The sequence below is a fragment of the Equus caballus genome, chromosome 9 (assembly GCF_041296265.1).
Source record: "Equus caballus isolate H_3958 breed thoroughbred chromosome 9, TB-T2T, whole genome shotgun sequence".
NCBI lineage: Eukaryota > Metazoa > Chordata > Mammalia > Perissodactyla > Equidae > Equus > Equus caballus.
The window spans coordinates 67162663-67186971 of record NC_091692.1 but is presented as its reverse complement, the minus strand read 5'-3'; the positions used below and the strand labels follow the sequence as shown (position 1 = coordinate 67186971).

At 35.1% G+C, this 24309-nt stretch overlaps 1 protein-coding gene across 6 annotated transcripts in view; it reads left to right on the top strand.

Moving 5' to 3' along the window:
• Positions 1-24309, top strand: part of ANGPT1 (angiopoietin 1) — a 241066-nt gene that overhangs the window by 176374 nt on the left and 40383 nt on the right. For all 6 annotated transcript variants that reach the window (XM_005613250.4, XM_001494946.7, XM_023648861.2 and 3 more), the window contains exons 5-6: positions 9816-9943; positions 18503-18604. In XM_005613250.4, coding sequence (XP_005613307.1) covers positions 9816-9943; positions 18503-18604 — 230 coding nt within the window. The remainder of the gene's footprint in view (positions 1-9815; positions 9944-18502; positions 18605-24309) is intronic.

Sequence of the window (24309 nt, the reverse complement as noted above, 5' to 3'; positions counted from 1 at the left end):
TTAACATAATTCAATGTTTGCATCACATAAACCATAGAGTGAAACCTTCATGAAATTTCTTATGCTTTAGGAACTGAGAAAAAAGAAATAAACCCTGAGAAATAGTGCAACTGTACAGTTAGGCTTCAATATATATAAACAAAATATTGATTTTTAGCATAAGAGTTTTCTCAAAGACAAATGCAAAGAACCTTTAAAACTATTGATAAAAAAACATTTTTAGCTTCCTATGGGAGTTTATCATTATTTTCAACTAAAGAATACCAGCATCATGACTAAGTCTATGTGCATTGGCATCTCACCCACCTCTGGCTTGGACGTCCATGTTCTGAGTGGCACTGTCTCTGACAAGGAATCACATTAATATGTGACCTACCAAGAACAGATAAGTAAATCATAAAATTTTCAATGAATTTAAATTATTAAATGCAATATCAATTAAGTCAAACCGCTTTTAATTTTATCCTGTCTTTGCGTGTATTCATGACTATTTTTAGGTATGAACATTGCGTTTTCACAACCAGCATGAGTTCCTGTAGAACAGCGAAATTGGACCGTGGGTTTAACTGTAATGGAGATTTGGTTCCAAAGAAAGGTTTTGCCGTTGTTTCAGCCTCATGTACACAGTTACAAATGCACAAATAAACTGAATCTCAACCGTAATTAATCCTACCCACGTCCCTAGAACTAGGACTTAGATCGAGATGGTCTCCTCACCAGTGTCTTGGAGCAGCTATGACATACACCATCTAGAGGGCAGGACATGGTGGTCTAGAAGGAACAAGAATCTGGACATCTGAGTTCTAGACCCAGCACTGCTGCCAGGTTGCTTGACATAAAAGTACCATACACCTTAGGTTTGCCTGGTGTCCTACACAGACCTGCAAATTGTATGACTTCCATCATCATTCCATAAATTCTCATGATTTGACATCAATCATAATTACTGAGGAAGCCCTAAGTTCAGAGCAGAATCGCATGTAGAGCCTCAGCTGGCAATTAAGCACTATTCTTCAAGTATATTTCACTACAAGAGTAAGAATTAAAGTGACATACCGATGGTGACAGTCAGCCTTTATTTATTTAAAACTTCAAAATGAAGATGTTGTGGGGTTTTTTGGTCAGTTTTTAAAAGCATCTGGCAACTACTTTCTATGTTTACAGCAAAACCCAAGGACTTTCATTCCATTTTTAATGGCTTTTGCTGAAATCAATGATTTGTCTACTCATAAAAGGGCACAAAACATGCCCTTGAAGCTTTCTCATGTGCATAGGAAATCCTTTGTTCAAAATCAATATATTACAGTCAGGCTGAAAACATTACGTGGGAAATTAACAAACATGAAACACCTGCAATATCTTTGTTAACAAAATGACTTTCCAAACAAATGGCAAGCGTCACGTAGCACTCATAACTGCTCATCTGGGGCCCAAAGGGAAAACACAGAAATGAATTTTATGAAAAATGAATGATCATTCAATTAAACAAAAGTTGTGTATAAATCCATTTTCAACATTTAGTCAATTTTTTTATTCTTAGTTGCTTTACATTGAATATGCATTCAATCATGTGCATAAGTCATTTCACACTAGAGAAGCATTAGAAAATTTATTTAAATACACGAATCAAAATAAAGTAGAAATATGTAGAATTATTTGATGTTTCAATATTCTAAACTAAAAAAAGAGTACCATAAAAATCCACCTATGGCATAGAGTGCTTTGCATGTCCACATAGACTTAACAGTTTATTAACTTATGCATATATCATGATGTCATTAAAAATGTGTATATATATATATATATATATATATATATATATATATACACCTACAGTTATACATAATGGGTAATATATTCTCCAGAGAGTTAAAATGTATCTTTTTAAGTAGTAACATTTTAAGAAAATTGAAAAATATTGTGATGATAAACATCCTGCGTTGTTTATATCTTCTCTCCTATTTTTCCTCTAAGAGAAGATTAAATAAAATTAAAGCTTTTTCTAATAACTTAATTCATTATCAGTAGAATTAACTTGCATCATACTACCACGATGCCTTTGGAAAAGCATATAATTTATCCCTTATCTTATATACTTGCCCAAACCATTATCATTTCTTATTTTGGCCTACTTTTAAAAATGTACTGTCTTTTCCTTATACACACAGAAAGCTTTAAATTATCCATTTTCTCTTTGTCTTCGTGCTTGATTCTAGAAGATGAATGCAAACACACTCCCACACAAACACATACACATATGCCTACTCTCACCTTCAAGACTGGCCTTTGCTCTAAACTTGTGGCTTCTAGCAAATAGTCCATAGGCTGGGAATCAAGCAATGAGGCTTGTGAGAATAATATCTAAAACTAATGGGGGTAAATCCTGGTCAGCATGGCTTTAGGGTATGGACATTATTAAATCCAGTATGGCTGCTCAGGGACCTCTTACTTCCTAATTCTGCATTAGCTTTTGAAGTTGTGGGCCATCGCTGCTTCACATTTCTGCTGAGAGTTCCCATCTCACAGATAATTCTGCTGCCTATGCCTCTCTTCTATCTTCTTCTCAACATTTTTCTGCTTTCTTCTCATTTCTGCCTCCTGTCACTCTTCCCATACTTCCTACTTGCATGAGAAGAGCCTGTATCCATTCAGAATTAAGTCTTGTCCTGAGTCACCCAAGACCCTGGGTGTGACCTAGTCAGCTAAATATTGCTGGGGACTCTGTGACAGATAACTCATTGGAGTTCTATTTGGGTTTGACTTTGCTCCAGAAGTCAGTAAAAAGTAGTTAAGGTTCTTGGCTTCTTAGTTAAAGACTTTCACTACCTATAAGTTTTGGTGAAGTCAGATAGCACCTCTGAGATCCAGTTTCCTCATATATAAAACCATATATTGATAAATCCGCCTCAAGATATTTATGAGCATTAAATGAAATGAAGCATATAAAACATACTTAGCACGAGAAATTCAGAGTTGAGCACATAGTAAGTGTTCCATTAATTCTGGTTGATTTTGTTATGATCATGATTATTATAGTTCCACCAAGAAGATGATGGATAGTTAAGATTTTACAGATTACCTACAAAATATATACACCTAAAGAATTTAAACGAGAGGAAAAATAGTTCTTTTTGCAAAAATTTAATTAAAATAATAATGCAGTAAGTAAATGATGTTCTTGTGTTCCCTTATGCCAGGGGTGGGGGGACTATGGAGAAAACGAATAATACATTTTAAAAAAGAGAGCTTTTAGCTACTTAACTCAACAATTCAAATTTATTTACAAATAGAATATATCACATGTTTGTTATATTGTGATATAGCAATTCATATTTTATATATGCATACGTACATTTATACGTATATATATTAGATTAAATCATATACGATTGCCATTTTTGTAGGTTAAAAACAATCATGTTGAGATATAAACCCACAGATATTTAGGTTCATATGCATATGTTTATATGAAATCAAATACAAACTTTGAAATTTTCAATGTAGAAGCATAAAGCTTTTATGTATTTATGTAGCTATACATATGTGATATGCATTTATGAAATCATTGGTAAGTCTCTCTCACCCTCACATCTACCTACAAAATATTGAAATATTGAATATGGCCTGCAAGCCTTCTTTTAATTTTTCCACACCGCTGAAATGCAAGGTATTACCGTTCTCCACTTCTAAAAGGCCTTTCGGATAAATTAGGATTCCAAAGAGTATCTTCAAATGGTCTTTCCATAAAATGCCCACACACCTGGCTGAAGAGTACAGATTACAATCAATCAATTGTTTGTACTTTGTCAGATATGTCATTTTACTTATCTGTATGCTCAATTAACTCAGTGACCTGTTGTATTGAAAATCACAGATTTAAGGCCAATTCCTGGTACTATTATCTCCCTAACAGTGATGGCCGAAAAAGTACTACAAGGATAATCCTTAAACCAATCACTTGATCCACATACATTCTGATGTTTCTTAAATACTCGAGAGATATGAACCATTAGCCACATCTAAGATTTAAAAAGAATGTTTGAAGAATTGATCCCTTTTAGCAACTTTTTAGGAAAAGAGTAGCATCAAGGACTTTGGCTTTTTACATTATCTCTGGTAGCAGGGATAATTGCCTTCCGTGTTCTCTGCTAAGTTTGCTAAGACTCAGAATTACCAATTCCACATTCCAGGAAGTTTTCTCTTGAGGGTTCATCTGAATTGAAGTGACCCTCTGCCGCAGCTTTCATGGTTCTTCCTTGAAGTCATCCTGGTGGCAGACACACCATCTGGATTGAAATTGGCCCGGCAACTGAAAGGAAGAGCTAGATAAAGTCAACAGCTCCTGGAGTCAAATTGCTTATTGACTGAATGTCGGCTGGTGAAAGATAGACGTGCACCTGCTCGTGTCCCTATTCTTTCCTTTTAGATCACAAAGATTTGGTTGGACAGATAAGACTAAATGAAAAGAATGAATAATGATTCCTTCCTAAGGCTTGCTAGATCTCTTTGCTGATATTGGTGTGGGTAAAGTCTTTGAACTGGCATAGCAGCCTCTTATAATTTAGTTCAGGTAAGCTTTTTTACATGTTTTATTCATTCAGGTGTTATCTCTTCCTGAATAGCTTTCCGCAGGTCTACCTGGCAGACAGAGTGTATGCTCCCTACGTACTCCCGATGCACTTGATCCACACCTCCAAGATAGCAATTTTGTGCATTGTCTCTCTCTGGTGCTATATTTAAACTGGAAACATTATATTGCTAGCCATCTTGTGACCGGGTAGAGAGTCAATAACAAGTGAATCAGGAAAAAGATAAACCAATTCCTATTCATGTTGTTTGAAACCTGATCATGCTTTACCTAAAACTCTATCCTAGATTGTTCAATTATGTTCATATATAATATATATGAACATATATATACGAACATATTTAATATATGAACATATATTATATGATTCAATGGATTATCTTTTTGCTTAAGCAACCTTGAGTTGGGTTTTCCTCTATCATGGATGATACTAAACATGGATATAGTTATCATGAGCTATCATAGAAGACCCACTAATATAGTAGGTTTTCTCCCATCATCTTAACATGATCATTATTGTGATCACGTTAAGAGCAGGTTGTGGTTTTCTTATGTCTATATCTCCATTGCCTAGGAAAAGTCATGCAAATAGAAGATGTTTTATCAACATTTGTTAAGTTAATATGCAATGGACTAAACTAAGAGGGTCGGAAGGCAGGCTTTTTAATTGAAAAACTGATTGAAAAGACTCAGTCTATTTGTCTTATATTTAGACTTTCATTAATTTTTAACTGATGACAACTAAAAGGGGATAGTGGGACCAGTAAGAGAAAGAGATTGAATAGAATTTGGAAAGATTAGGCAACACTAAACAAAGGAAAGTTGAGGTAGCAGTAGGAACTGCCCCATAGACAAGTAGAAATACAGATCTAGAGGTCAAGAATGAATCAAATACACAGTGTCAAAAATGCTTGCATCTTGGAAATCTTCTTTGTAGAAGTTTGAAGCCATGATAGATAGTTTGCAAAAAGAGTAGATTTATAAGGAATAGACATCCAAGAACAGAATTTTGGTGGACATCTATATGGTAAGTGAGGAGAGGAAGATAACCTAAAGAAGATGAAAGAGAAAGCACAATTAAAGAAGTAGAAAAGGGACTAAGAGAGTTCAACACATAAAGCAAGGGGAAGGATCAGCAAAGACAGCTTCTATAGAAAAGAGGAAGAAGGTCAAGACATGTCAAATGGCTTTGACCTTCATAGTAAACCTTAAAACAAGGTTATATGTGAAGAGTGAGAGAAGATAGCAGTGAGATTTAGTCTTGAAAAAAGTGGAAAGATTTGAAATACATTCTTCACGAAATGTAATCAAAAGTCTATTAGAAATGACCAAGGGTTTGTCTGAGCAGCATGGAGAGCACAGCTGAAGTTCAAAAACATGCATTTGGATGGCAGTAAATAACCTCACTTTAGTATTTCCAATCTAGAAGTGAGGGTGAGAAAGTGAATAAACATCCTTCCTTGGGTCAGAATCCACCCATGCAAGGGGTTCATGGATGGAAGTCAGTAGATACAGAGAGCTTTGAATTCTCCCTAAACTGTTCTTTAATGACTGACCCTGAGGTGGAAGTAGGACAAAAGAAATGGGAGGCTAGGAATGGGCTGAAGGTAAATGGTGGGGATCTAGATTCTGAATTAGCAGAAAGACAAATTCATTAAGTAAGAATGAGAGAGGAAAAGATAAGAGTATGTGGTCAAAGAAAGAACTTTTATAAAGATCAATTTTTAATTCATGCTTTTAAATCAGTCTATTATTATAAGAAGTTTAAACCACTTTGACAGATAGATAAACACTTGTATCAGGTCTCCAGGTCACTCCTCCAGCTCTGTCTAGTTGATACTTCTTTTGTCCTCTTCCATCAGGCTTTCCATGTCTGTCTCTCATTTACCATACATTCCCGCAGGCATTATCTTCCATCTTATTCAATCTCAAGGGCTCCTACAAAAATGTATCCTTAGTTCTGACACGTGTAATGTTCAGTAAATTCATTTTTGTTATTGTCTTCCTATGTTTTAAAAATGTTACTACATGTCCAGTTTTACAATATCTAATCATAACACTGAGTTTCAGAACTCTCCAGGACTTAACAAAGAAAGTAATTCATCATGCAAATTAAAGTTATGAGATTAACACCTCCTCAATCAACGTGTTGTATTTACATCATATATCATTTCATCTGAAATAGTCTTTAAAACTTAACTATTCAGATACAAGCTTACAATATATAGCAAGATTAGATTACCTGGGTTCTTTTAGACTTAAACAACAATGGTATGACCTGATTAATACATGAATCAATGAATAAAATAAGCCAATTAGCCAACTTTGACAAGTAGAGGCCGGTTAAATATGATCCTAAATGTACCCAGTCAATTGTAACTTCCCTGCATTTAGTCAGCTACAATATCTGGACTTCAGAATGACAGACAGCAGGATTCACCACTCCATTGGCTGGACTCGCTAGCCTTCTGCAGCCTGCTAGTGTCTTGTCCAGAAGAAAGAATAGTAATATAATGTTGCCATTAATAATATTATTATTAACCATAACAACAATAATAATAACTACCATTTCTTGAGTACTTATTATGATTCAGTCAGTCTGCTCTGTGTTTTGTAATTCACATACTTACCTCAGAGATATGCTCACTTATAGATTAAAACTTCTCACTTTATAGATTAAAAAAAGAAAGAAAAACTCTGAAGGTCAATCTACCCTTATAGAAGGGGCCTTCTTCAAAGCATAGTATATAATACAAATGTCAAAGGTAAGCTCTGAATGGAGCTTTAAAATTGATTTTAAATGCTATAATACTCAAAAATGTAGCCTGGATCAAACTTTCAAGCACAATGTTTGCTAATTAATAAATAATTAAAAACAAACAGTCTCATCTTTCTGGAAAAAATGACTTTTTCTGGAAAGAACGTATTTCATTTTTTCAAAAATACCAAACTATGTTTCAAAAGAATGAAATATCTACATCAGATATGTTGCCATAACAACAACAAATCCATAGTATAAGTTGTACCTTTTATGGTAGGATCTTCAAACGACTTTTCCAGTTATAGGACTTACATTCATAGCTTGGATAACATTTTTATACAATTAGTTTCCATAAAAATAAGATGATACCCAACTTTTTCTTTTTTTCTCTGTTATTGAAAATATGTGTGAAATAGCTTCCCTCTTCCCACACAACAGCCTCTTCACCCACATCTTCCTGAAGAGGAAAAGAAAAGGGGAGGGAAGGTGGCAGAGAAGTGGGAAGGGAATGTGTTCTCCTTACATAACTAAATAAGGGAGGGCAGGAAGTGGTATATCCAACAAGAGAAGTATTTTCTCCTTAGATAAATGATTTTCTCCATCTCTCACACAGAAAAGGAAAATGGGTTTACCAGTGAATTCCTGTTGACCACATCTTCCTGTGTTCTTCATACTCTCAAGGGATCATAAATTTTAGTTGATATTTCTTTACATCCCCATTTTTTAAATCTAATTTGGTTATTTTCAACTTTTCAAAAGAACATCAAGTATTTAGAACTTAGAAAGGTTTTGTTTTAGAAAAGTAACAGTCCATTAGCTTAAAATAAGTAAGCACAAGTGAACAGCATTGATGTTTTTGAAAACGATACCTTTATACAATCCATTGACTGTTCAATGCCATTAAAGATGGTTTTTGAGTAAGCATTCATATATTTATTTTTAAATTTCTATTTGCATACATTCTGTGTAATGCTTCTCCCCTGTTGTATGAACCCACAGTCCTCTGATTACTTATTCTGCATTGATATTGCAATTGTTATGGTGGTGTTTAGACTTAATTATTAATATAAGTGGACAAAACCATTAGTGCAAACGTGAGCTACATAGAAAACCATGATACTATTAAATGTTATAATTCTATATTTTTGTTGTGGGAACATATCTGACATGGATATTTCACTTTCTTGAAATATAATTATTTTTGAAAATTTGAAATATTTATATTGAGATAGTCATTCTTTCCACCAAGATCGGACTGTTTTTAATTATCTATAAATTAGTAACATCATGCATTTTAAGTTTAAGTCAGGCTAGTATTTTAGATTATTAGAGCATTTAAAATCAATTTAAAAGCATTGATTCATTGTTTACCTTTTGTATTCTTATTATGGAGACTACTGTGACTCAAAGTGATTGAAAGCAGATATTTATCAAATAACATGAGACTTTAAGGGCAAAACAGTAAAATATTCTTAATCTTAAAAACTTCTAGAAAATGGCTAATGAGACAAGTTACCAAAATAACATACGTTTATTAGAAAATGCTAAATCATAAATATTTTATAAATATACTACTTATATCCTTAGTTAAGGACTACTAATTATGGGTCATTTTTGTATTTTGATCTTATTAATAAGAACTTAATGGGTGAAGCTCAGTGAATAAAGCTCTCAGTAGAGACTATCTCTAATTAAATTTACTTTTCCCCGTGACTTCTAGCCTTTACTGAGCTCCTCTCATATATAACCTAATTTCAAATCTTATTCATTTTTGTTTTTTCGTGTATCATCTGCCTGATAGTTGAACTTCAGGTCACTAAATAAAAAACAAAGTTTACCTCCCTTTTCTTTCTAGGTAGTTAAATTGGGTCAGAGGTTCTTTTCTACTTTCTAAATCTAATTATTTTAAGAATTTTTTTAAATAAAGATTTCTAGGAGGTCTTCAATATAAAGCTATGGAGAAACATTACTACCTACTTTTAGCATTTTAAACCTCCATACTATATTTTTATACTTGAATTAGATATCTTCATCTCCTCTTCCTCCAAAAATGTTTCAGCATTTTTTAAAAAACTTTCCCATGAAATGTAAGTAAGAACATTTTAGAAATTTTGCAGGAACATTGACATAATTGTTACCAATTGGAGGTATTACACGATCAGGTCATTTGTCCCTTGAGTTGTTGTTCTGGAAAAGATATAGAGAAAAACGAGATTTAAGAAATTAAGCAAAATGTAAGAAGTATTCAGTTAGAAATTGCTCTACAGCTTTTTCCTTTAATTTTGTAATTTTGTGAGTCAGCTCAAAATCTAGTATTGTCTTTATGATTGATTTTTTAGTAAGTGCAATATTGACGTTTATTTGGAGGAAATGAAGACTTGCTTAGCTATACTTGGAGTCCATTTGGGTACTAACGGTACTGATATTCTTATTCACAAATTGCAATCTTTTTTTTTTTTTTTGCAGTTTTACTAAAGGGAGGAAAAAAAGAGGAAGAGAAACCATTTAGAGACTGTGCAGATGTATATCAAGCTGGTTTTAATAAAAGTGGAATCTACACTATTTATATTAATAATATGCCAGAACCCAAAAAGGTAAAACCAGAAGTGTTTGTTTACGAGATGTAAAGCAGATCCTAGTTGAATTGCTGAATAATCAGATTGATTTGTGAGCTTGTTAAACCTAAAATATATATGCCTGAGCTTTTTTCTCCCAAAGATACTCTGTTTTCCAGGTCCATAAAAGATGAAAACCCTATTGTACAGACTTCCCCAACCCCCACCTCCCATCCCTCTTTCACACAAAATTTTCTGTTTATTCTCTGCTCATTCCTGGGATGTTCCATTGCTCATAAATGCTTGCCTTGTACAGATTACATGTTGAGGTCACATGTACTTCAAGTGCATGGGGAAGAATTAGGAGCCATCTTCCAAAGTCCCAAAGACCCAGATGGCACATATCATCTACAGTCCAAATACTGTGGAGAGGAAGCCAGGGACATATAGCTATTTGCAGAATCATTGCTCCTATTAGGGTGAGAGAAGCCTATCTTAACTCATAATCTTGAAATGATTTGCTTTTCATATTTACCTAAAAGAGTGGGTTGGAAGATAGGATTTATCGGTATGTTGAACAGGATCCAAAGTAAACTTTGAAGTAAGCAAACACTGTCTTCCTGCTCACATCTCTTTTATATACTTTCTCCCTATTTATTCATTAAATCGTCCATCCATTCCTTCATTCAATACATATTAAGTGGATGTCATTCATTTGTCAGTCACGGGCTAGGGACACAATATAGAACAAACAGATCCCACTGTAGTGATGAAAACACACTATTTCACAGATAATTATAACACACTGTAGACGGGTAGTGATAGAGACAGTCTGTTTAAAGCAGAGTGTATGGAGAGCCATGAGGAGAGCCCTGCTCTCCAGTATATAGAAGCTTTAGCTAGATGCCCATGGCCCCCCTTGCAGTGCTCCATCCTCAAAGGATGAAATAACTTTCTTCCTCTCTTTGCCCACCTAAATTATCAGTCCCATGTCACCATTTCCTCTGGGTACTGTGCAAATGCTCTTGGAAGGCTTCCCCTAATCTCCTCCAGGAACTCTGCATGACTTTCTCACTACCAGAGTTCTACAAGGCAAAGATTGTGCCTTTTTATCTTGATTTCCTGGGATCTGGCATGGCTTCTGGCGCATAGTAGGTCCTCAATAAATATATGCTCAAATGAATGAATGGATAAATGACCTGCTGATGATAATGTCACACTTCTATGTACTATATAGTAAGTAAACCTAATTTACTTAGTCTTCTTGACTGTTAGTCTCCTTTGATGGTGAGGGAAATGAATCTTGGAGACCACTTTGCCAGATTTCATGTAATTGTCGAGAGGGAGAGTCTGGACTCCACCAGCGTCCTCTCTCTTTTAATTTCAACAAGGATTAGGGGTTTAAGTTAGCTTGAGGGTTTTTTTTCCACGGGATAGGGCAAAATTTTCTTCTAAAAAGAGGCCTTCCATGCTGTTCCATAATGGGGATGGAGGGAAGAAAGCACAGAGGGTAAAAAGGCAGGAAGCACAGTTCCATACGTTGCTACCTGGGCCACCTACCAGAGAAGTTTGGTTTCACTTGTTTTTCATTTTGAGCTTCTGTTAAAGACTTCACTGAATCAAGTGCTCCATTTGATTAAAAAACAAAAAAACAAAAAACTCTGAAGGTACAATGGCAAGTCTAGGAGTAAAGAGAAGAGGGTAACATCGTAAGGAGGAGGCTTTTGGATTCTTTGGATCATGTGATATGAAGCCTCCTGACTCTACTTGCCCATATCTTAAAATCATACTTAAGCTTAAATTCAATTCATACACACATGCACATGTATATACACCCACACACTGACACACCTACACATGATATGTGAAGTGTGTCAGAAACTGTCCCGGGGGGGCAGAGTGGAGGTAACATAAAAACTCTCTGTAATTTACCTACAGTGCTGCCCAAGACCTGAAAGAACCCCTAAATTATTGTCAGTTCTACTACAACGTGCCTTGACTCTAAAGATAAAAGTTAACTAAAAATTTTAAATGACTTTCTCTTTAGACTACTAACGGTTCTATGATACATACAAATATAAAAATGAAATTAACTTTTAAAGTTTTGGATTAACCTTCACACTTTTAGAATCCTTTTCACCCCATCACCAATACTGCCAATGGCCCTGGGGCAGAGGGGCAGTTCAAATAAAGTTTTGATTATTCCATGAACTTTAATTTATTTATAACTGCAACTAGCGTTTTTGTTTTGTTTTATTTTGTTTTCTGTGAGGAAGACTGGCCCTGAGCTAACATCTGTTGCCAAGCTTTCTCTTTTTGCTTGAGGAAGATTGTCCCTGAGCTAACATCCATGTCAATATTCCTTTTTTTGTATGTTGGGCACCACCACAGCATGGCTTGATGAGCAGTGTGGGTCTGCACCTGGGATCTGAACCAGCGAACCCCAGGCCACTGAAGCAGAGCATGCAAGCCTAACCATTATACCACTGGGCCACCCCTGCAACTAGTGTTTTGAACTACTCTTACTTCAAAACATTTTGAGGTGCAAATGATGCACAGGCTATTTGCAGAACCACTGTTACTGTTAGGGTGAACGAAGAGTATCATATCTTAACTCATAATCTTGAATAAATTTGCTTTTCACATCTTCAGAAAAGAGTGGGTTGGAGGATCCAATTCACTAGATCAGTGGCTGACTCCTGTGTTGGCTTCATCAGGATGGCATGATTTAAACTTACATTGTGCAAAATAATGGATTTTGCATATTACAGAGCTTCAGGGTCGTTCTTGAATAAGTGAAATTTAAAATATTAAATCCCCAAGTGTCAAATATCTGCTGGACTAAACTTCTAAAATTTGAGCTTAGGAAAAGACAGTAGCCTGAGCAGGTTAGCGGTAACATCAGTACAAGCCTATAAGAGGCAAGTTTTATCTCTGTAGAAGTGGCCTCATGGCTGTTCAGACGGAAGAAGGAGAATTTCCACCTCATCTGGTCAGGACTATCATTAGATTTAGTTTTATTGGAGATGGTAGCAGAGTGCGGCAATAGGGGGAGGTAACTGAGCAAAAAGAAGGAAGACTTTGGTCTTTTTTTTGACTTAGGTGTTCATTCCCTCGTTTTATTCTTTTCCATTTATGATCATGGATTGTCTCACAAGTAGTAATAGTGTTCTATTATGGATACTTTTGACTACTATGCCTTCGCTTTTTTATAGGTAGTAGTTTTTTTTAAAAAAATCGCTTGTTATAGCCACATAGCATGGCATAGTAAGAAAAATATTGTATGAATTTCCCCAGAGTAATTTAGAAGCTAATTAATACAATAGTTCAAATGTACTGAGCATTTACAATTTGCCAGGAGCTATTCTAAGCACTTTACATATAGGTACTCACTTGTTTCCAATAAGCCTATGAGATGGGTGCTCCCATTATCCCTATTTTAGAAAAATAACTTGCCCAAAACATGTAGTTAATAAATATTGAACACAGGCTTTGTGAAAAAGGAAATCAGTTCCAGACTGTAGCATCTTAACAGGGGGCTAAGTAAGATAATCATTTATTGGAGTAACGGCTGAAGTGGCACTATTCATGATTTTTTATATGAACCTGTGTGAGTGACACAGATAAGCGTTTGTTACCAGAAAATTATGTAAAATTGATTTGTGTTCAGATTTTAAGCCACGCCACTTTTCTTCTAGCCTGTAATCTCATTTTCTTCTCCTATTTTGATAGAGATCATCAATATCATCTCAGTCCTACAAAAAGTGCTTGCAAAATGCATCTTTAGGAGCTTCACCCTCCCAAGTGCATTGTGCTTTGTAGATATAAAGTTTGGTGCTACGTTTGAATATGCTTAGCAAAAGCTTTCCTCATTGTAATGCTTGCAGAAGTTCTAGCAAGGGTAAGAAACTCAAGAGAAGCCTATAGAAAAACAGAACAAAACAGAAAGTTCAGATATGTGGGATGTGGATCAGTCGACATAACTGGGCTATTTTGGCAAGTGACAAAAACTATCAACAGGAATTATTCCTCTTTTAGGCAGAGTTAAAGTTGTGTGTACACAGAATTGTTATACAGTTATTGATTTGACTGACATCGTTCCGTGCCAAGAAAGACTATCTTCAAAAGTTAGAAAAGTGTTACCTTGTAAAATGTGATGGGGAAGCCAAAGGCAGTTTTCCAGAACTATTAAATTTTTTAAGCAGATAGAAAAGGAAGATTAGATCATTTATGTATTTATTTTTTGCTTTTTTATTATTAGTGGCTTGTTGTTATTTTCCTCTCTGAATTCCCTTCTATGCATAGCAGTAGGAAATAAGACTTTCCATTGTATTTTATAAGTTTCTAGAACCAAATGCCTCATAGTCTGCTTAGTTTCATTCAAAAAGAAAACCGTTAAATCATAACTCTGCTTATTGTAAAATATTAAAAAATTGTTTCTGAATTCATAATTCCCCTAATTCTTGGAAAAGGACTATAACAAATGTGTTGAGCCTTTTCTATTTAAGGTTATGGAAAAATAATTAACATCCACAAGCCTAATCATTCCAACTTGTATGGAGCATAAAAGCATAAGAACTATGTGAATCAAATTTCCCTTTTCTGTTTGGGTTTAAATCTCCATATTATGTTAAAAGGTATTTAATGCTTGAAAGCTTTGACCTTGCCTGGGATAGGAGCCAGTTCAATCTTTTCTTGGATAGAGTTAAGCCCAAGTCATGTGACCAATAAATACAACAGGCATAGTAAATGTGGCAGGGCCCTCGTCTACAGGAAGGACACCGCCAGATAGCACAGACCACACAATATTGGCGAGTGAACGTTTCAAGTCCTTTTATGTCTCAAATCTTTTGAAACAAACCACCTATTTTCTTGAACTTCCTTCATCTGTTAAGCATAGGCTTTGTATTTTTCTTCTGACTAGAAATAACATGGCATTTCTTTTTTTTTGCTAGCTTGAGTCCAGCTTCTTAAGTATATATGTATATAATAAAAAGTAGCATGCTCAAAGATTAGTGATGCCAGTATTATTAACAAGAAGCTGGTAATCATAATCGTAAGGACAATTTACTGAACTTTTATATTTTTTGGTTTTGTACATTCTGTATTATTCATAATAAATTATATGTAATGTTATATATAATAGTAAGCTATATAATATGTGAGGTATTATATATACAGAATATATAATATATAATACAAATACATGTTATCTCATATGTAAAATACATCTAAGAGATGAGAATAATGACAGAGCCTATTTTCTGCCAAACACTATTCTAAAAACTCTTTATGGATCGACTCATTTAATCCTTGCAAAAGCTATAAGAGCAGAGGTGGGATTTGAACACAGGAAATTTAGCACCCAATTCCACGCCCCTAACCAATGTGCCATTCAGCTCTATTGTGTCCATATTCCACAAATGGCAGCTGTTCTCGTTGCTGTTATTATTGAGTCCTAATAAGAATTGTGGAGCATATGTCCAACCTCTTAACTTCTCTGCACCTCAGCTTCCAACGCAGTAATCTGCCTGGGTAACTTCTTTCTCCCCGTGTAATTCTGACTTTCTCTGGGTCTTTATCTAAGAACTGCTCTCAGCACTCCTTAACATTTCCAAGTCACTGGAAACCTTTATTTAAAATGAAAATTGCCCTTTTCTAAAATTTGTGAGTAATTTTAAAACTTTAAGTGCATACAATTTTAATAACCTAGATAATAGTAATTTAAAAAACTGTGAAGGATAGTTTTCTCTACACACTCTATATTTATAAGTGCAGTTATTCCTTTCCCTGAGTGTGTAAGTGGACTTTATAGCTTTGCAAACACAGTTTGGCAAACTTTCAGGCAGTCAATGTCCATTAGGAAATAAAAATCTGGAAAAAAATTCTGGATTAACTGGTTAAAGCAGGGTAAAATTTAATTAAGAAACAAGTGACATTAGTTTCCTCTAGCAAAATGTTTTCTTGACATTTTCACTTACTCTTATTTAAGTTTCACCAGTAAAGTTCCACCATGGCCACTTGTCTTGAATCACCACCTATGCCCTCTTTAAACTATGTCATCTGGATTTTATTCTCATGGGAATTCTCAGTCTCTCTCTCTCTCTCTCTCTCTCTCTCTCTCCTCGAGGTCACTAATGCCTCTTTCATTTTAAATTTAAGTGTGTATTTTCTTAATCTTTGTTTATCTTAACTTCTCTGGAATATAATCTTTATTTATCTTGACTTCTCTGGAATATTTCATTAAGTTGATCACTTCCTCAACTCAAAATCTATCGCCAGCTTTCATTGCATTCCATTAATCAAGTTTTTCTATTTTATCTTTCCTTATTGCATCTTTAGTTATTCAACAAATGTTCATTCAGTGCCTGCTAAATGTACTAAGCTGGGCACTGCTCTAGGCACTGGAGACAGCAGCAAATAAAGTGACGCCTTTGCCTACCTAAAGGCTATTGTTGTATTTTATCTCCATTAGCTGTTCACAAAAGCCCAGCCTTGGACCCACCACCCTCCCCCTAAACACATCTCTTTCCACTTTTTTCTTTGCTTCTTTAAATAATCCATTTCCATGCTATCAACTATTGCGTTCAAGCAGATTACTCCAATATAATTTTTAATTAGTTAGATGTAGGGTTTATATCCCAGATTCAGTACTTGTTATTAATAATAACCTTGGTAAGTTGCAGAAATACTCTAAGCCCTTGATTTTTCTCATCTATAAAATGGAGATGATATATATTATAGCGTTGTTGTGAAATAAGTTAGAAAACTGCATGTAAAGTGTTTAAATTATCTGGCACTTCACAAGCATGCTATTGTCAATGGCTATATTTTTCTTATTCCCTTATCCTCTTATCCATATTCTTATCCTTGGTCTACCTCCAGTAGATCATCTCTCACTGATCAATGAACTCCCCCTTTTGGATGACTATGCTACCTCAAACTCTAGAAGTCCAAAATGATCATCATTTCTTTTCTCATATGTTAGCTCTCTTCCTTAAATTTCTTATTTAGATCATTATCTATCACTTGTCAGCTTACTGGAATCAAAAATTGTGGACCCCTATATCTCCTTAATCCTATAGGAGCCATCACTATTGAAACGTTTAGATGTTTTGAGGACACGATTTATATTTTATTCATCATAATATCCCCTGTTGTAACACAGAATCAATGCCCAAAAATTCTTGTTGAGTGAAAAATAAGTATATGAATTAGAATTAGAATTAAGGAGGACAAAAGACTAGCTAGAGGTTATGTTGAGGACAAAGAGCAGGTACGGAAAGGTTAAGGGATTAGTGAGGAACCAGTGGGCCAGGGAGGGGAATTTCAAATTTATAATCTTTGGGGTGAGTCAATTGCTAGGGATGATGAAGACATGCTGATGTGTGGCTGTTGTCAAATTAGAGGGAGAGCCCTCAGGAGAGCAGTTTGCCTATTTTATATGCTCACAAAGCGGGATGTATCTCTTAGTTCCTTTCACTCTGAGGAAGTATATGGACAATTTGTCCTTTGAATGACAGTTCTTGCCGTTGTTTTCATACCCTTTAGGCATTTGTGTTCCAAATTTAATGCCTCAGGGAGACTGCTTGAGGTTTTTCCTTTAATCAGAGCTTAGCTCTTTGCCCATACAGCCAGCCTGCTGCTGTTGCATTATATCCACACCTTTAGCCAGCCTCCAAAATGCTTTAGTAGTCAATTGCCGGGGGAACGATGATCCCCATAGCTGGGCCCTTAAATAATCAAGCTGCCACATTCTTGCTACATCAATTACAGTGATTGCTTTCCAAAGATAATCCCATTGCATATATGTTTCTCTCCTTGGGTGGACTCTGGGGGAAATGAATCAATTCCTAAATAAATACCATTGTATTTAGAATAATTGAAATAAGCATAAGTCTTTGAAAGTTTTGGATAACTTTTCCACATGGGAAAGAAACACTTCTCGCAGTCAAAAGTAATACAGTACATTGTGTTCTCCTCTTTATTGTTCATGATGAAAATTCAAGCAAATAATGTATTCTCCATACGCTGAGGACCAAACTTTTCCTCTAATGTAATACTGAACCACTAAAGATAATTATTATAGTATGTAAGTGTATAGGAGTTAATATGCAATGTATTATGCAAAAGATAAATTTTTATGATTTTTTAAAAATTATTTTTCTAAAATCTTTATTATTATTATATTGCCATTTCAATTAATTGAAGATTTAAAAATTCTGAGTTTTATGTTTTGGTAATAACGTGGTCTGTAATTTTGGAAACTTTAGTAGCATTTTTAAAAATTGAAGAAACACAAGTGCCTATTACCATTTAAGACAAAGATTTTAAAAAAGTTTTTGCAGTCTGAGACAGTTTTAAACTGACTGATTTAGTTTTTTACAAATAATTTATGCACATTTGATGAAATTTAATTAGAAACAACTGAAATATAAGACAATGTAACCAATAAGATGTCCAACATTTTTCAACATAGCAGTTTTTATTCCTCTTATCTATAGGCCAATCCGTCCTATTTCTATTTTGAAACATTTCTGATACATGTTTCTTTCAAACAGACATAATTTTCACTTGTCGTTATTTTCTCTTTGTCAGGTATTTTGCAATATGGATCTTAATGGGGGAGGTTGGACTGTAATACAACATCGTGAAGATGGAAGTCTGGATTTCCAGAGAGGTTGGAAAGAATATAAAATGGTAAGATGAAAGAATTTATGTAGGTTTTTTTTTTTTTTTAAGATTTTATTTCTCCTTTTTCTCCCAAAGCTCCCCCCCCCCCCCCCGGTACACAGTTGTGTATTTTTAGTTGTGGGTCCTTCTAGTTGTGGCATGTGGGATGCTGCCTCAACGTGGCTTGGTGAGCAGTGCCATGTCCAAGCCCAGGATTCGAACCAGTGAAACCCTGGGCCGCCAAAGCAGAGCACGTGAATTTAACCACTGGGCCATGGGGCCAGCCCCCTATGTAGTTTTTGATGTTTTGTCATGAAGTTATCTTCACCACACTATGTGATAAATTCTTGTATTTTTAGGTGTTTTCAGTTATTTAAAAAATAAAATGATACATTACTGACCTTATTTTCATTAAACACAAAACACTCATAAATCATTTTGAGTAAATGATTTCCACGTGTACATCAGAAAGAAAAAGGTATTACTGAAATTATTTGATGGACTATTATGTATTGTCTGGATTCATTTCTCATTGAATGTTGGTGGGGGAAGCTAAAACTTAGACCCAGACTGAATACATGAGCCAGGATGAGGAGGCGTGCAGGGTTGCAGGTTGTGGAACAGGATGGGTGGGTACTACCAATGGCCTCACTCACATGGCTAGCAAGTTGTTGTTGGCTGTTGACTGAGACCTCCATGTGGCTAGGTTGGGCTTCTCCCAGTACAGTGATCCAAGGTCATCAGACTTCATATGTAGCAGTTAGCATCCTTAATCACAAAAATAGAAGCTTCCAGGCCTTTTTAAGATGTATTAGACCCAGTAATGGCACAATGTCACTTCCACAACATTCTTTTGGTTAAAGTTGATGACAGGGTCAGTCCAGATTCAACGTGAGAGGAGTACACACGGGTGTGAACTGTGAAGAATGATCCATTGCTGTCTCCAAAATAACAGCAGACATCATCATCATCATCATCATCATCATCACCACCATCATCATAGCTAACTTTTTCAATGCTTAATGGGTGACAGCCCCACATAAATTCTTATCTAATTTTTATATCAAATCTATTATCTAATACTGTCTCCATTTTAAAAGGAAACTGAGCAAGTTGGGAGATCAATTTTCCCAAGATAATATAGTAGATGGTTGAAATAATCCACAATCAAATAATCACATAGTCAATGCTTACAATGTTAACTATTAAAATCTGCTGACAAAATGTCAAGGCACAGTAATGGAAGAGGATTTCCATTTATGGACTAATTCTCATATTTTATGTATAAATCTTCTGGACAATTCTTGTCAAATTTTTGACAAATTCCCCTCTCAGAAGGTAGAGAAAAAGACGAAGAGAGATGTTGTACTAGCCTAAGTTCTGTCTTGATATTCTTGTAGAAAATGTGTGAAAACTGTGGTTGGTCAACATTCACAGTCTACCCACTAATAGGTTCATAGTTGGTCAAAAGACACTAAACAAAAGGTTTTAGTAAATAAAGGGAGGTCTCTAGTGGTGTCTCTGTGTCTACAATATTTTTATCAGATACGCCATTGAGTACTCTGTAAGTAAGTTAATGAAGTTTGGAGTTACACAAAGTTGGAACTTTGATGTCTTCAATAAACCGTAAACTCAAGATGGAAAGGTAGGCTAAAGCCAACAAGTGTTTTTTTCACTATTAGCATGAGACTGAATTATTCTTTAATCATGGCTTTTAAGAAGTCTACCCTTCTCCCTTTTTTAAAATAGAAAGACTATCATGTTCTAATCAAACTAGAACAATTTTTCAGTTGAGGATCAATTCTACAAGGTCAGAAAATGAGATAAGCTCCAAAATTCTGAAACATTTTGGCAAAAAATGAGTCTAATGACTTTTTAAATTTTAATTTAAAAAAATCGTCGTATATTACAACTTGGTTAACTTTTACCAAAACACAAGGTAAAAAGTGTTTCAGTTGTTTCCTCCAGAATTTTTCTTTCACGAAAGACAAAGTGACATGACTCCACAAAGAATGGATGTAGACTCCTTATGCCAATTCTTATGACTCACACCCATTTCTGCTTCCTACATCAGAAGAACTGACTGCTAGATATACATCTTTTGGGAAGACAAGAGCTTTTTGGCATGGACCACTTTCTCCTCAATCTTCACTAATCTGCTATTATACACACTGAGACTCTTTACTTCTTTCTCAGGCACTGAGTACAGACATGGTTTCGTCCCTCGTTCCTTTCTGCTTTTCCTCTCTTCTTCCCTTCTTGCTGGTTGCTATCTATGGGCTGCCTCTTGCTTCATATGGTTTCCAGAACAATATGTTAAAATTATGAACACATGAAATTACAAATATAGATTATATATTGTAATTATTATTTTTAAACCTCTCTCAACATGGAAGATTTGCAGTTTATTTGATTCTTAACAGTAGTTGTAAGCCTTCAAAAGTCTTTGACCTGAGCACCTGAGCTTTGTTTTCACTTAAACTTCCTTTAGGAGGAGATTCAGCAAAATCTGGTTTATGGATTTGTAAAGATGTTTGCCAAGAGGAAAGTCCAGAGTGGGCCTTTTTAATGAGGCACTTAGGGAACTACACTAACTCCTTCAAACCATGAGGGTACCATTTAGTGGCCTCTAGCAATAACACTTATCAGCAGTACTTTTGCATATAAAGCCCAATCAAGCTAAGAGTTCCAAATAGTACCCTAGCGGCCTAACTTTATAGAAGGTGGAGACTAATGCCCTGGAGACAACCTGGCTTTGTGTTGAAAACAATTGCCCCCATAAACAGAGCTTCCTATGGACACAAATATTTCAGGGCACCATACCTTCTGGGAGTTCTGTGTTTCTGGAAAAAATTAAGAGGACATTTTCAATTTTAACATCATCACATTAAAAAGAGAAAAATACATATGAGATTGAAAATATTGAAATAAATCATTCTTTCCATCTTTCTTGGGCTGAGTGTGCCAGCATTTAGAGGAGATGCACAATTGAATTGTATATTAAAGCACCTTTGGAAAGCCACAGCGCAGTAACACTGACTTCTTATCTGTTTTCTTTAATCATTTGTACAAAAGGAGATGAAACCCGTAGGACACACGGACTGTGTCTGGTTTCAATTGCTTCAGCTATAAAAAGTCAACACTTTCTATGAGCATTATCAGACAAAACAAATAAAGTATCAGAGACAATTATTTTATTAACTTGGAAAAATACAAACCAAAACTGAACATTTCTGTAGGTTTTGGCAAAAACTAATGAATATTGGTCTTTCCTCTGTGTTCATTCTTTTAGCACAATTTGGTTTTTAAAGCCAATTTTAAGTAAGCATTAGTTTAGGTTAAATTCTAATGTCTCTTTTGCCTTTTATTTAAGAACTAAGGGAGAAATAAAATTGATTAACAATCTATCTGAATTATGATATCAACATCTTTCGTGTGACTGTGAGTGGCATAACTAAACACAGTTTTCATGAAAGGATATAGCATCCTTGGATTTTATTTATCAAGAGATTTTATTTTTATTACTGTTGTTTATTCATTCAGTAAGGACTTGCTGCTTTTTCAGTATCAGCAATGAATTTTTTATGTTTTATTTTTATTTTGGTGTCTGTTACAGACTATTTGGAGTAAAATATAGACCTATGGTAAGGTGTTATGTGTGCAATAACGTGTAAACCTATATTTTTTAGATGTGCATTGGCCATCTCTTTATTTCAGCCTGAAAATAAAATGTTTTTCAAAGACAGTTCCATGATACATAATCAAAACTTGCCTCTTAATGTGGAGCTCAGTATGAAGATGAAGTATTGTGCTTGTATTTTCCCCATGTACCATTGAAATAATTTGATCTGATTAATATATTCTTTCTCATTTCACTTGGAGCAGCTATTTCACGTCATAATTATATGATTCCCCACCTTTGGTACACAGCAGATTCACTTGTGGAAACTTTTATGTGTACAGATCTCTAAGCCCACCTGAGACATAGTGGGTCAGAACCTCCATGTAGGAACCAAGTCATCTATATTTTTAATAAGCTCCACAGCTCTTTCTGATATGCACTCCTAGATGAAAGCAGCTGTCAGGACTATCAATTTAGTAGCATGGGTTTAAGATCTCAAAACTTACCTCTTCTGTAGAACCTAAAACCTATGATATGTAGAGAGAAAGAGATTTTAAAAAGTAGGACCAAGGAGAGTTGAAGGAGACAACTTCTTTTCAGCATTAGGAAGCAAAAGCAAGAATAAGAAAGTAGTCTACGTTTTGGTTTATGTCCCAACTGCAACTAGTTGGTTTAAATTTCTTATTTAATAATTAACTTCTTTTAATTACTTATTTAATACTTAATAATAATTAGTTATTTAATAACTAACTTCTGGGATTAAAATGGCTTTTATATAAACAAACATTTGTATAAACAAATACTCAACTTGTCCTAAGAATACATTAGTTCCTCGCATCTGAAAACATTTAAAATAATTGTTTCAGTATTCCCATATTAATTTTCAGGCTAAGACAAGATCCTGGATTATTTTTGTTCCCTTTCTCATACATAGCAGAAAGGAACCTGCTTACCCTCAAGTAACTTACAGTCTTGGGGGAGAGAGGCAAGTAAAATTACTATGTATTGTGATATATCCTCTAACTATAATAACAACAGCAACTAGATTTTTAAGTGCTTCTCATGCATCAGCAGTGAGCTAAATACTTTAGATATGTTATTTCCTTCTCACAACACTTTGTATGGAAATGACATTTTTAATCCCTGTTTTGCAGATGAAGAAACTGAGGCTCAGAAGTAATGTTGGAGGTTCCACAGCAAATATGTGGCAGGAAAAGGTTTCAAATTGGAGCAGAGAGAGGGAGTAGAAGTTACTTAATCAAAGCCAAGCCTTTGTTCCTAGACATCATATTTGTGGTCTGCCTGATAAACTATCCAATAGACAGTTTACTAATGTGGGAACCCGTGTCCCTTTCTTTCGCTTATTTTTCATCTTTATGATGAAACAGTTGTTTCTGCATCACTGCGCTTAGCTGTTAGAAGGGTCTCCTCCCTACACTATCAAACAGCCATTTTGATTCATTGTAGCCACAATAGAGCATAATTAGATAGCTTTTGGGGAAGGTGCACGAAGTAGAATTTTGGTTTCTAAAAGCAAATTTCGTTGCTTCCTTTTTAGTTGCTTTTTCCTCTATTTTCAATCAGAAAAAGCAAAGTGTTTAGGAACAGATATTAATCTCCACTTAGAGGGAGGTACAAGCTTGCATGCCAAGATGGGAATGGAGGCTTTTGTAGAAATGACGCTAAGGCTCGTCCATTTGTGAGGCTCCCTGGAGATCACTGCTCTTATCCTGGGGAAGCTGGAGTGTTTTATCCATGAAGCTCTTTCAACAGCATGGAAATATGTGACCTAAAACTTAATGCTTCATCATTCCCAGACTCCTTATTCACATTTAGTGTAATTGCTGAATCCCTTCTAACTGATTACACAGAAGAGAGGATCATCAAGTGGTTAGAGGGCGAGTTTTGACACGTCTGAGCCGAAAAAAAATGCAAAGAAAATCCCAGCAGTCTTTTTTTTCTTTCCAGTGGCTGTTCCAACTGAGAATGTGCTAATTCTTTGACTTTAGTCCCCTGTAGCTTTCTCTTTTTGCTTATTCATTGGAGAAGGTAAGCTTCACCTCTTCTCCCTACTGTGTAGCACCCGCTGCCATAAGAATATGTAAAATTC